Genomic DNA, 12,146 nt, shown 5'->3' with positions numbered 1-12,146 from the left:
GGGTCGATCCTCTCGCCCCTTCTGTTCAACATCTATATGAAGCCATTGGGTGAGATCATCAGTGGCTTTGGGGTGAGATACCAGCTGTATGCTGATGATACTCAGCTGTACTTTTCCAACCCGGGCCACCCCAACAAAACTGTTGAAGTGCTGTCCCGGTGTTTGGGAGCCATACGGCTCTGGATGGGGAGAAACAGGCTCAAGCTTAATCCCTCCAAGACGGAGTGGCTATGGATGCCGGCACCCCGATTCAGTCAGCTGCAGCCCCAGCTGACTGTTGGAGGCGAGTTATTGGCCCCAAAGGATAGGGTGCGCAACTTAGGTGTTCTCCTGGATGAACGGCTGTCGTTTGAAGATCATTTGACGGCCATCTCCAGGAGGGCCTTCCACCAGGTTCGCCTGGTTCGGCAGTTGCGCCCCTTCCTTGATCGGGATGCCTTGTGCACAGTCACTCATGCGCTCGTTACCTCTCGCTTGGATTATTGTAATGCTCTCTACATGGGGCTCCCCTTGAGGTCCACCCGGAGGCTTCAGTTAGTCCAGAATGCAGCTGCGCGGGTGATGGAGCTTCGCGTAGCTCCCGTGTAACACCGCTCCTGCGCAGACTGCACTGGCTACCTGTGGCCTTTCGGGTGCACTTTAAGGTTTTGGTTACTACCTTTAAAGCGCTCCATGGCTTAGGGCCTGGGTACTTACGGGACCGCCTGCTGTTACCTCATGCCTCCCACCGACCCGTACGCTCTCACAGAGAGGGATTTCTCAGGGTGCCGTCCGCCAAGCAATGTCGGCTGGCGGCCCCCAGGGGAAGATCCTTCTCTGTGGGGGCTCCCACCCTCTGGAACAAACTTCCCCCGGGTTTACGCCAAATACCTGACCTTTGGACCTTCCGCCGCGAATTGAAAACACATCTATTTATTCACGCGGGGCTGGCTTAAATTTTATTGGTTTTAAATTTTCTATTATTAATTTTAAGGGTTTTTTTAGTTTATATATTTTAAAGTTTTTAGGCCAATTATCTAATAAGTTTTTTAATATGTATTTTAATTGTATATTGTACCGTTTGTTTTACCTTGGCTGTACACCGCCCTGAGTCCTTCAGGAGAAGGGCGGTATAAAAATTCGAATAAATAAAATAAATAAATAAATAAATAAATACACTATAGTCAAGTAACTGATAAGAAAAGTGAAAAAGAGAGAAAAAGAATATGATGGATAGGCAACCTGAATAAAAGAAACCCACAACTAATTGAAGGCCAAAGGTCAGATTTCTGTTTAATTTGGAGCAATTCAGGGGTGAAATGTAAAATTTGTTACCACCGGTTCTGTGGGCGTAGCTTGGTGGTGGGGGTAACGTGACTGGGGGGGGGGGCGGTGGCCAACTTTTTTTGCTTTTTTTTTTTTTTTACTTTTAAAAGCATTTTTTCTACAACCTCTTCGGCTGAAGAGGTTGTAAAAAAATGCTTTTAAAAGCTTGTGATGATCAGGCAACTCAGCTGGGATCGCCAGAGGGAAAAAAAGCTTTTAAAGGGTTCTGATGATCCCAGCTGAGTTGCCTGATAGCCAGAACCTTTTAAAAGCATTTTTTACAACCTCTTCAGCCAAAGAGCTTGTAGAAAATATGCTTTTAAAAGGTTCTGATATCCCAGCTGAGTTGCCTGATTGCCAGAACCTTTTAAAAGCATTTTTTTACAACCTCTTCGGCCGAAGAGGTTGTAAAAAAATGCTTTTAAAAAGTTCTGGCGATCAGGCAACTCAGCTGGGATTGCCAGAGGAGCCTTTTAAAAGCTTTTTTTTTTTACATCACAACTGCTGTCACGCCGCTCCCCTCGCTTCCCCGAGCGCAAAGCCAAGGCCGTGCACTTCCTCACTGGGCAGGCCACCAGCAAAGAGCCCCAGGCTAACAGCCACTCAATGCCCCATGTGCAGCCTTGCCCAGCCATTGGTGGGGATGGAGCAGCCAGCCCAGGGGCAGGAATTATTCCCGTGGACCCCAAACAAGCATCACCGCCGCTACTTGAGCAGGGAGGGTGATGCTTGTTCGTTCTCCAAGCACCCCATGCACAGCCTATTTGAGGAAAGGGTGCACACGGCTGGGCGCATTTGGCTGCAGCAGGAGGCGCGGCACAATGGGGTTGTTTTATTCACCGCTCTGGTGCTTCGGGAGGGGCAGCTGACAACTATAATGAATATGTCTGCCTGCCCTCCTGAAGCACCACCACGGTTTTCTTTCGTTTCATGGCAGGAGAAGGAAGAAAGCAAACGGAGGTGGCGCAACAGTGCTCCTGGAGGGCAGGCGGACATCTGCAGCCAGGCGGGGAGGGAGGGCGGTGAGAGCAGCGGTGGCGACAGTGGTGGCGGCGGCCTCTTCCAAGCACAGTGCACAAAATTGGCAGGCAACGCAGCCCCGGTGTGCCTGTTGAGCGAGCGACTGGGCAGGTGGGGCTGGAGCCAACAGGGATGATTGCTACCAGTTCAGCGAACTGATGGCAATCATCGCTACCAGTTCATCTGAACCGGTCCGAACCGGTAGCATTTCACCCCTGGTTCAATTGTGATCATAAGTCAAGGACTATCGTAGCTTGTCTGGGATGTCTCTCAGGATGGTATTTTTGATTTTCCAATCTAGCCAATGAACAGCCTGCTATTCGTGATGGTCTCCTATACAAGTCCTGATCTGTTCTGAGCCATGTTTAGCTTCTGAGCCCAAAGTCAGCTATATGCTACCATCTGCAGGTAAGAATGCTACTCGGGCTCTTGTGTTGTGCTCATTTTGAGTGTGGGCTTTGCAAACACCATCTACAACAGGGATGTCAAACTCAAGGCCCATGGGCCAGATCTGGCTCATGAGGTACTTAGATCTGGTCCACAGGGCCGCCATGGAAACTTGCAGTGCCTCTGCCAGCAAAAATGGAGCTCAGGGAGGCTTCATACAGCCTGAGCTCCATATTCGCTAGGAGAGGGCTCTAGGAGGCTGTTGTGGCTGAAAATGAAGCCTCGATGACTGATGTTGATCTGGACATACCCACCCTGGTCACATCCACTTTGCCCCCCTTCCCGAGGTCAAACACAACCCTTGTGTGGCCCTCAATGAAATCGCGTTTCATGGATTTACACAATCTACAAGATAACCACTTACTCTTCGAGGTACAAGTAGTTGTTTTCTTGGGCCAGTCTCCTGGCATGCAGGTGAGAGTCTTTGACAGTAGAACCATAGGAAATGACCATGGCACCATACTCGCGGCACATCTTCACTCGGGTCGGCAGGGTGCAAGCGGACATGATGACAAAGACAGGAATGTGCAGCTCCGAGGCGTGGTATGCGACAGCCATGGAGAAGTTGCAATCTGAGGCCACAATCACGCCGTTTCTTTGCTGGTCCTGGAGAATGTGAACCCACAAATTTAAGACACCGTTTTACTTCCTTGGGAAATGTTGTTAAAAAGATAATTAGGGAAGTTGGAAGCTTATTTGTCTTTCAGATTAGTGTTGTAACCCAGACCCAAATAGGTAGTAATAAACTTAGTCCGTGGAAAAACAAACTTTATTCGAACAGCTGGGAATTACTTCATTCCCAGCGTAGTTCAACTCAAAGTAAAACAAATGCCTCCCAACACAAATTCCTCAGTTATCTCACAAACCTTAGTCCAATTAGGCAAACTGCCAAAGGCCGTTCTTGGCAAATGTCCAGAAGCCACAAAAACAAAGAGGTACACGAAGCTGAAGACGCAGCTACAATGTTGTTTTCCGGCAAAGCTGAAACACCGGTGTTTTAAGCCTTATGTGAGGGGCCAATCATCTCTTGGCCCTACTCCCAAGTTGTCCTCTCTGCTTGTGCTGCTCTTGCCTTCCAGCAGCTCTTCTCATGCGTGCATTAGGAACAGGCTCCTCCTGTTCCTCTGCCTCACTACTATCAGTCTTTGGAGGCTCTGGAGTCTGTACCTCACTTCCTGATGGCCCTGGCCTCACCTCAGCCTCATCGCTGTCCGACTCCGTTGCCAGCTTCGTAGGCTGCAGACGGACCACAACAACTAGCTTAGCTCACTTCTCACAGTTCTGTCAAAGTGAACAAGCCACTCATTCACTCTGGGGCTCGTGTTTCACTTTTCTGATTTTCCTACCTCTCTTAAAGACATCAAAAGGTAAAGTACGCCTCGCTCCTTCGCAGTTCCGGTATACTGAAGAAGTTCTTTCTTTAGATATATTTCCATTCCGTATTGCTTTGAAAGCCTAGAATACTGAAAACAATGGGACATTATTGAGTCATTTTATTTACTCTTGCAAACATACAGATGATACAGAGAGTCCTCGAGTTACAACCATTCATTTACTGACTGTTCAAAGTTACAACGGCACTGACAAAAGGGACGTTTCACCTTTACGACCTTTGCAGCGTCATCGTGGACAGGTGAACAAAATTCAGATGCTTGGCAATTGATTCACATTTATGACGGTTGTAGTGTCCTGGGGTCATGTGATCCCCTTTTGCGACCTTTCCTTGGCAAGCAGAGTCAGTGGGGGATCCAGATTCACTTAACAACCGTTTTCCTAAATTAACATCTGCAGTTAACAACTGTGACAAGAAAGGTCATAAACTGGAGCAAAACTCACTTAACATAACATAATTACAGAGTTGGAAGGGACCTTGAAGGTCTTCTAGTCCAACCCCCTGCCCTACTTAACAACTCTCTTGCTTAGGAACAGAAATTTTGGACTCAGTTGTGGTCGTAAGTCAAGGACTACCTGTATAGAACATAAATGACACAGTAAAGCAAATTGCATTAAGGTATGGATTAATTAAGGGGGCACAGTAGCTCAGGGGCTAGGATGTTGAGCTTGTCGATCGAAAGGTCGGCAGCTCGGCGGTTCGAATCCCTAGTGCTGCCATGTAACGGGGTGAGCTCCCATTACTTGTCCCAGCTTCTGCCAACCTAGCAGTTTTGAAAGTATGTAAAAATGCAGGTAGAAAAAATAGGGACCACCTTTGGTGGGAAGGTAACAGCATTCTGCGCGCCTTCGGCGTTGAGTCATGCCGGCCACATGACCACGGAGACATCTGACAGTGCTGGCTTTTTGGCTTTGAAACGGAGATGACCCCCTAGAGTCGGCAATGACTAGCACGTATGTGGGAGGGGAACCTTTACCTTTATGGATTAATTTATTTCTGGTCTACACGACTTTTGCTACATTCATGGTTTTCTGGCATTCGCATGGAATTGTCTTGCTTTTAATGAAATATTGTGTGCATTATACCTGAACTGAAAAAGCTTCTTGGATGAGAAGCAAAATGTCTTCAAAAGAAAAACCAGAAAGTCCAGTTGCCTCTTGAAAAAAGCACCTTTCGGACAACCATGACCTGGATGACTGAGAATCTCCACAGACATTATTTCTGAAAGTATTATTTTGGAGTTTATTTTCCATTAAGCTTCTTTCTAATTTTATTTACCTTAACTAGTTGTCGGAACTGCACCACAACTTTCAGAGAAATATGAAAATGAAAGAATAGCCACTTCAAAGTCCGCAAAAATAAAATTGAAGTCATTCCACGTAACGCTGAAAAATGCAAAATCTTTGAGGGCCATCATCCCATTCAGATGTGGTTTGTCATTGGAACATTCCCTCAATTGATCGCCAGCTGGCAATTTTTATTTGCTCCAAGCAGTCGCATCCATGCTAACCAGTCTGAGCCTCTGTGGCTGAGACTGGTAAGACAGTCTGTTATTAACACAGCTGCCTGCAATTACTGGTTCTAGTCCCACCAGGCCCAAGGTTAACTCAGCCTTCCATCCTTTATAAGGTAGGTAAAATGAGAACCCAGATTGTTGGGGGGCAATAAGTTGACTTTGTATATAAATATACAAATAGGATGAAGACTATTGCTAACATAGTGTAAGCCACCCTGAGTCTTCAGAGAAGGGCGGGATATAAATGCAAATTAAAAAAAAACAAAACCAAGCACAATTCAAAAGAGGCCATAGATTAGCAAACAAACAAACAAATAAAAAAAAATCTGTCTATTTGCTTTGGACAGATGTTTTTTTGTAAGTGATTGATGTCATGTTGTTAGTAGAATTATTTATTTGGATGATATGGGGATGAGTCAGTCTTATCTCGGTTTGGTTGCTTCCTATGACGTTAGAATTGTTGATAGCTGTCTGATGGGAAAGGTCATTTGGGAAAGCTCAGCTCTTCAGTTGTGATTGTTGAAATGAGATTGGGTTTGGGTCAGTGGTGAGATTCAAAAATTTTTACTACCGGTTCTGTGGGCATGGCTTAGCGGGCGTGGCAGGGGAAGGATACTATAAAATCTCCATTCCCTGCCCATTCCAGGGGAAGTATACTGCAAAATCTCCATTTCTTCCCAATCAGCTGGGACTCAGGAGGTAGAGCAGTGGTAGTCAAACTGGTCCCTACCGCCCACTAGTGGGCGTTCCAGCTTTCATGGTGGGCGGTAGGGGTTTTGTCCGATACTGAAGCACTTTCCTTTTTTTTAAATTTAATTAAACCCGTGCACTCTCACAGGGAGGGACTCCTCAGGGTGCCATCAGCCAGGCAGTGCCGGCTGGCAACACCCAGGGGAAGGGCCTTTTCTGTGGGGGCTCCCGCCCTCTGGAACGAACTTCCCCCAGGACTTCGCCAACCTCCTGACCTTCGAACCTTTCGCCGCGAGCTTAAGACACATCTATTTATCTGCGCAGGACTGGACTAGAATTTTAAATTTTAAATTTGGTTTTAACGGGGTTTTATTATCTTATTGTAGTTTTAATATTCGGCCTTATTTAATAAGTTTTTTAAATTGGTGTTTTATTTTGTATTTATATGTATGTTTTATTAGGCTGTAAACCGCCCTGAGTCCCTTGGGAGATAGGGCGGTATAAAAATGCGATTAAATAAATAAATAAATAAATTAAATAAATAAATTGACTTTTTTAAAAAAAATTTCATAGCATTATTTAAAAACATTTTCATTAGGTTTTCATAAAATTCCCAGTGACAATTTAAATTTCTGAAAATATACTATTTGTATCGCCCACGCATAAGTTTAGTTCACATTACGTAAGTGAAACTAAATGGCACTCTAGTGCGACCGCAAACAAAAGAGCCTTGTCTCAGAATAGCTTGCGCCCCCCCACACCACCTAGCTGTAACAGACAAGCAGAGCTGGTAGTCGGAGTCCCGCCCAAACCCAATCCACAATGCGCGAGAGGCATGTGCAGACAACGATACATGGCGCATTACTGTGGAACCGGTGGGCGGTTAGAAAATTTTACTACTAACAGAGATACAAAAGTGGGCGGTAGGTATAAAAAGGTTGACTACCCCTGAGGTAGAGAATAGATGGGGGCGAGGCCAATCAGAGGTGGTATTTACCACTTCTACAAACCACTCAAAATTTCCACTATCGGTTCTCCAGAACTGGTCAGAACCTGCTGAAACCCACCTCTGGTTTGGGTTATTAAGTTGATAAGGCAATGGCTCGTGTTTATCAAGGTGCTGGTTGATTTAACTGTGCAGTGTGCAGTTAACTGTGCAGTGTGCATTGAACTGATACAAACGTGTTGGGTCTAACTTTTGATAGCTCCCCAGGTAACATGTAAGACTAGACATCACGACTTAGTTGAGTGCCATGCTTCTAGGAATTGTTTCACATTTCTCCATTTGGCCTGTTGTAAGATTTTTTTTTCGTTATTTCTCAGACGAGTTTGAGATTACCTGCACGGCAGGAGATTAACGGACTGAATGCTGTGTCTTTTGACCACTGGTGGTTCTAAAAATGTTCTGCCAATCCTCTGCCTGACTGTCTACGTCAAGTGTGTCAAACTCGATTTCATTGTGTTAAGTGTGTTTGACACAGTGGTAAAATCCAATTTTTTTTACTACCGGTTCTGTGGGCGTGGCTTGTTGGGTGTGGCAGGAGAAGGATACTGCAAAATCTCCATTCCCACCCCACTCTGGGATCAGTCAGAGGTGGTATTTGCCAGTTCTCCAAACTACACAAAATTTCCGCTACTGGTTCTCCGAACTGCTCAAAATTTCCGCTACCGGTTCTCCAGAATCTGTCAGAACCTGCTGGATTTCACCCCTGGTTTGACCTCGGGGGGTGGGGGGGATGTACAATGGTCTTACTTATTCTATAGGCGAGAAACTGCACAGCAACTAAAGACTTATTTTTAGCTTGTTTCTTTCCATTCCTTGAATGGTCTTCTGTTAATTCATGAGAACTACTTTCAGGGGAAGGTTTGAAGGACCATGGGGGTTGTGGGTGGGGGGTGGGAAGGCTCATGTTCAGGCTTTGCAAACAAAGCCAAAGCAAAGAAGTCCATCTTAGACATCAGAATTACAGAATAACAGAGTTGGAAGGGACCTTGGAGGTCTTCTAGTCCAACCCTCTGCTCAAGCAGAAATATACCATTTCAGACAAATGGTTGTCCAGTCTCTTCTTAAAAACTTCCAGTGTTGGAGCATTCACAACTTCTGGAGGCAAGTTGTTCCACTGATTAATTGTTCTTACTGCCAGGAAATTTCTCCTTAATTCTAGGTTGCTTCTTTCCTTGTTTAGTTCCAACCCATTGCTTCTTGTCCTGCCTTGAGGTGCTTTGGAGAATAGCTTGACTCCCTCTATTTTGTGGCAGCCCCTGAGATATTAGAACATTGCTATCATGTCTCCCCAGGTCCTTCTTTTAATTAAACTAGACCTACCCAGTTCCTGCAACCGTTCTTCATATGTTTTAGCCTCCAGTCCCCTAATCATAAAGTTTAATTTGTGTGTATTGTTTAATGGACTGCTAAATTGGCCACGTCCATCCAGTCCAATCTGAATTGGCCCACTGTTTAAAAAGTTTGAGGACTCCTGTTCTAGAGTCTCAGCATCTTTTTTTATATTGTAGTGATCAGCATCTCTTTCAAAGGACCTTGTCTGGTGGCATCTGCAAGATGGAAAAAGTATCACATGCGCCATGAGGTCCTCCCCCAAGGGCTGTGTTGCTCAGATATCTTATGATCTTGGCTACTCAGGAGCTTGGGGAGGGCGAAAAATGGGCCTACCGGAAGTTCGGGAAGGCCAGAAACAGGCACGTTTCTGGCCTTCCCGAACTTCTGGTATTTATTTATTTATTAAATTTCTATACCGCCCTTCTCCTGAAGGACTCAGGGCGGTGTACAGCCTTATTTAAAACACATAGATACACAATATAAATCCCAAATTTAAAATACATTTAAAACGAAATATTTAACAGGCCAAATTAACTAAAACGGTCATACCCGATATAAACCCTTAAAATTTAAAATTATAAATAAATTAATACATTAAAATTAAGTTAAAATTAAGTTAAAATTAAATTAAAACACTTAGGCTAGTCCCGCCCGATTGAATAATAGAGTCTTCAGTTCCCGCTTGAAGGTTCGGAGGTCGGGAAGTTGACGTAACCCCGGAGGTAACTCATTCCATAGGGTCGGTGCTGCCACAGAGAAGGCTCTCCCCCTGGGGGCCACCAGCCGGCACTGTTTGGCTGATGGCACCCGGAGCAGGTCCAGTCTATGGGACTGTTTGGCTGATGGCACCCGGAGCAGGTCCACTCTATGGGAGTGCACAGGTCGTTGGGAGGCTGTCGGTGGCAGAAGGCGGTCTTGTAAATAGCCCGGTCCTGAGCCATGGAGCGCTTTGAAGATGAGTACTAACACCTTGAATTGCACCCGGAAGGCAATTGGTAGGCCCATTTCTGGCCTTCAGAGGGCCTCTGGAGCCTGGGAAGACTGTTTTTGCCCTCCCGGAGGCTTGAGAAAAGCCTCCAGAACTCGGGGAGGGCAAAAACACCACCCCTGCTGTGATGCAGGAGGCTGATTAGGCCTCGCCCACCATGGCCATGCCCACCCAGCAACCGGTCAGAAAACCCCTTGCTAAAATTTTTGAAGCCCACCCCTGGGTATAGGGTGTCCTGTTTGAGCAAAGGGCTGGATTAGAAGACCTCCAAGGTCCCTTTCAAATATATTTATTTTGTAATTCGCATTTCTAAAATGGTTCGGAACCTCACTGGCGTTGAACAAACAAGCAAGAACAATACCGTGCAAGGGGTCTTCAGGACTCCATGCTGGATCTTGAGTGCCGCAGCGCTGATCTCTTGGATTTTTTTGCAGGTCGTGTAAATCGGTTTGCTAATGGCCACCTCTGGGCAGGTGGCAGAATCATTCAGTTTTTCCTCCTCTTGGCTAATTATCTTCATTTCCCATGTCTTCACTCCCCCGTTTAATTCCTCTTCCTCCCCAAAACCTTTCAGTCTCTCCGGGTGGATGGACGATCGCCTTTGCTCAGCCCTGCTGTTTCTTTTTTGTCGATCCTTATGCAAATGTAATTCAGAGCTGGCAGATGCCGCTAGCTTCTTGGGTTTACTTTCGCCACTCCTAAGGAAAGAGGGAATGAAATGGGTTACAAACGATGCACCGACTTGAAAATCCAACCGTGGGACATAGGAGAACATCAGCTACTCAGGGCCTAGATTCTCACTCACGTTCTTCACCCGTTCATTCATCCCAATGCACACACATACAGTATACATGCGGGAAGTGGATCAGTTAGTTGGTTGGAAGTTGTGAGTATTCTATGAGAAAATCAGATGCCACGGCCGTAAGTCAATGGATGCATTACATGCAGACAAGGTAAAAATGTTTTATGAGACCTCCACCAAGAAGGTCATTTTAGAGTAACAGATTTAACAGATCAAAATTAACAGATTAACAGCGTTGGAAAGGACCTTGTAGCAGTGGTGAAATCTAAATTTCTTTCCTACCGGTTCTGTGGGCGTGGCTTGGTGGGCGTGGCTTGGTGGGGGTGATGTGACTGGGTGGGGGTGACTATGTAACCCTGTGACTGGGGGATCAAAAGACAGAAACTCACTAACACTGGTCATGTGACTAGGTGGGTGTGGCTAGGTGGTCATGTGACTGCATGGGTGTGGCCAATTTAGCAGTCCATTAAACAATACACACACATTAAACTTTAATTTGTTATGCACTGGGGGTGGAAAGGAGGTTAATGAAGAGATGTGGCTGCCTTGGGGTTTGTATGAGGGACTTCTGCTTGTGTGTGTGTGTGTATCTTTCTCCTTCCCTCCCTCCCTCCCTCTCTCTTTCTCTCTCTCTCTGGGGACTGGGGAGGCCAAAAGTAGACCCATTTTTGGACTCCTCAGCCTCCAGAAGGCGGGTGGGGGCTGGCGGGTAGGTTGGGCGATGTAGGCGGAGCAGCCTTGTAGTCCCACACGGGCCAGATTAATGGCTTTGGCGAGCCTTATCCACTGACCGTAGTTTGAGGACCACCGAACTAACGTTTCACTAGATAAACTGGAACTAGATGAGTGTCAACAGAATTCAAGAGAGGTTGGATTTAGACCGCTAGTAGGAACGAAATGACTCTAGGCTGATTCCTCTTTAGACTCCAATCCCAGGCTCTCCTGGGGTTGGAGTCTAAATATCCTCCAATGATCTTGGACAACTCCTTTCTTGGTGGCTGCATGGCCGTAGAAGGTTCCTAAGCAAGAATACTGAAAGGTCTAACCTCTTCCTGGCCTCTTATCTAAGTACAACCAGGTTCAGACTTGATCATCTAAGTAGGATACAGACTGCTGTATACACTGCTCATCTTTGTGTATTTATAGTCTCCATTCCCTTGAACTGAATTAATATTTAATATGGATTCAGAATCTCAATAAAGGCTAATAGTGGAACCCTATTGTATTTAAAAAAAACCTGTGTATTAAAAAAAAACCCATGTTCAACAGAGCTTATTAGCGAGCAATTGCAAAATCACAATCTGTTGTGGTCCGCCAGCAGCCTTAGGAGCTGGAAACGGAGTCGGACAGTGATGAGACTGAGGAAGAACATGGGCCACTTCTGGAGGCTGGGGAAGGCCCAGATGAGGGCTCTGCATCGGAGGCTGAGGTTGGGCCCGGGCCATCGAGGAGTGAAGTGTGGACTCCAGAGCCTCCAGAGACTGACAATAGTGAGGCAGAGGAACAGGAGGAGCCTGTTCCTAATGCACGCATGAGAAGAGCTGCCAGAAGGCAAGAGCAGCTCAAGCAGAGAGGACAACTCAGGATCAGGGCCAAGAGATGATTGGCCCCTCCCATAAAGCTTAAAACAGACAAGCGCCGGCGTTT

General features: G+C 46.1%; 1 protein-coding gene and 1 long non-coding RNA gene across 3 annotated transcripts in view; one reads left to right on the top strand and one right to left on the bottom strand.

Moving 5' to 3' along the window:
- LOC131201510 (uncharacterized) overlaps positions 1-12,146 on the top strand; it is a 39,803-nt gene that overhangs the window by 13,930 nt on the left and 13,727 nt on the right. The gene's annotated exons all lie outside the window — the stretch shown is intronic.
- LOC131201503 (L-threonine dehydratase catabolic TdcB-like) overlaps positions 1-12,146 on the bottom strand; it is a 47,969-nt gene that overhangs the window by 30,824 nt on the left and 4,999 nt on the right. For both annotated transcript variants that reach the window (XM_058189519.1, XM_058189518.1), the window contains exons 3-5: positions 10,059-10,395; positions 4,119-4,235; positions 3,137-3,378 (exon numbers count right to left, since the gene is read on the bottom strand). In XM_058189519.1, coding sequence (XP_058045502.1) covers positions 3,137-3,378; positions 4,119-4,235; positions 10,059-10,395 — 696 coding nt within the window. The remainder of the gene's footprint in view (positions 1-3,136; positions 3,379-4,118; positions 4,236-10,058; positions 10,396-12,146) is intronic.

This window comes from Ahaetulla prasina, chromosome 6 (genome assembly GCF_028640845.1).
Source record: "Ahaetulla prasina isolate Xishuangbanna chromosome 6, ASM2864084v1, whole genome shotgun sequence".
Lineage (NCBI taxonomy): Eukaryota > Metazoa > Chordata > Lepidosauria > Squamata > Colubridae > Ahaetulla > Ahaetulla prasina.
Note: the sequence above shows the minus strand (reverse complement) of the source record. Positions and strands in the feature narration are given on the sequence as shown.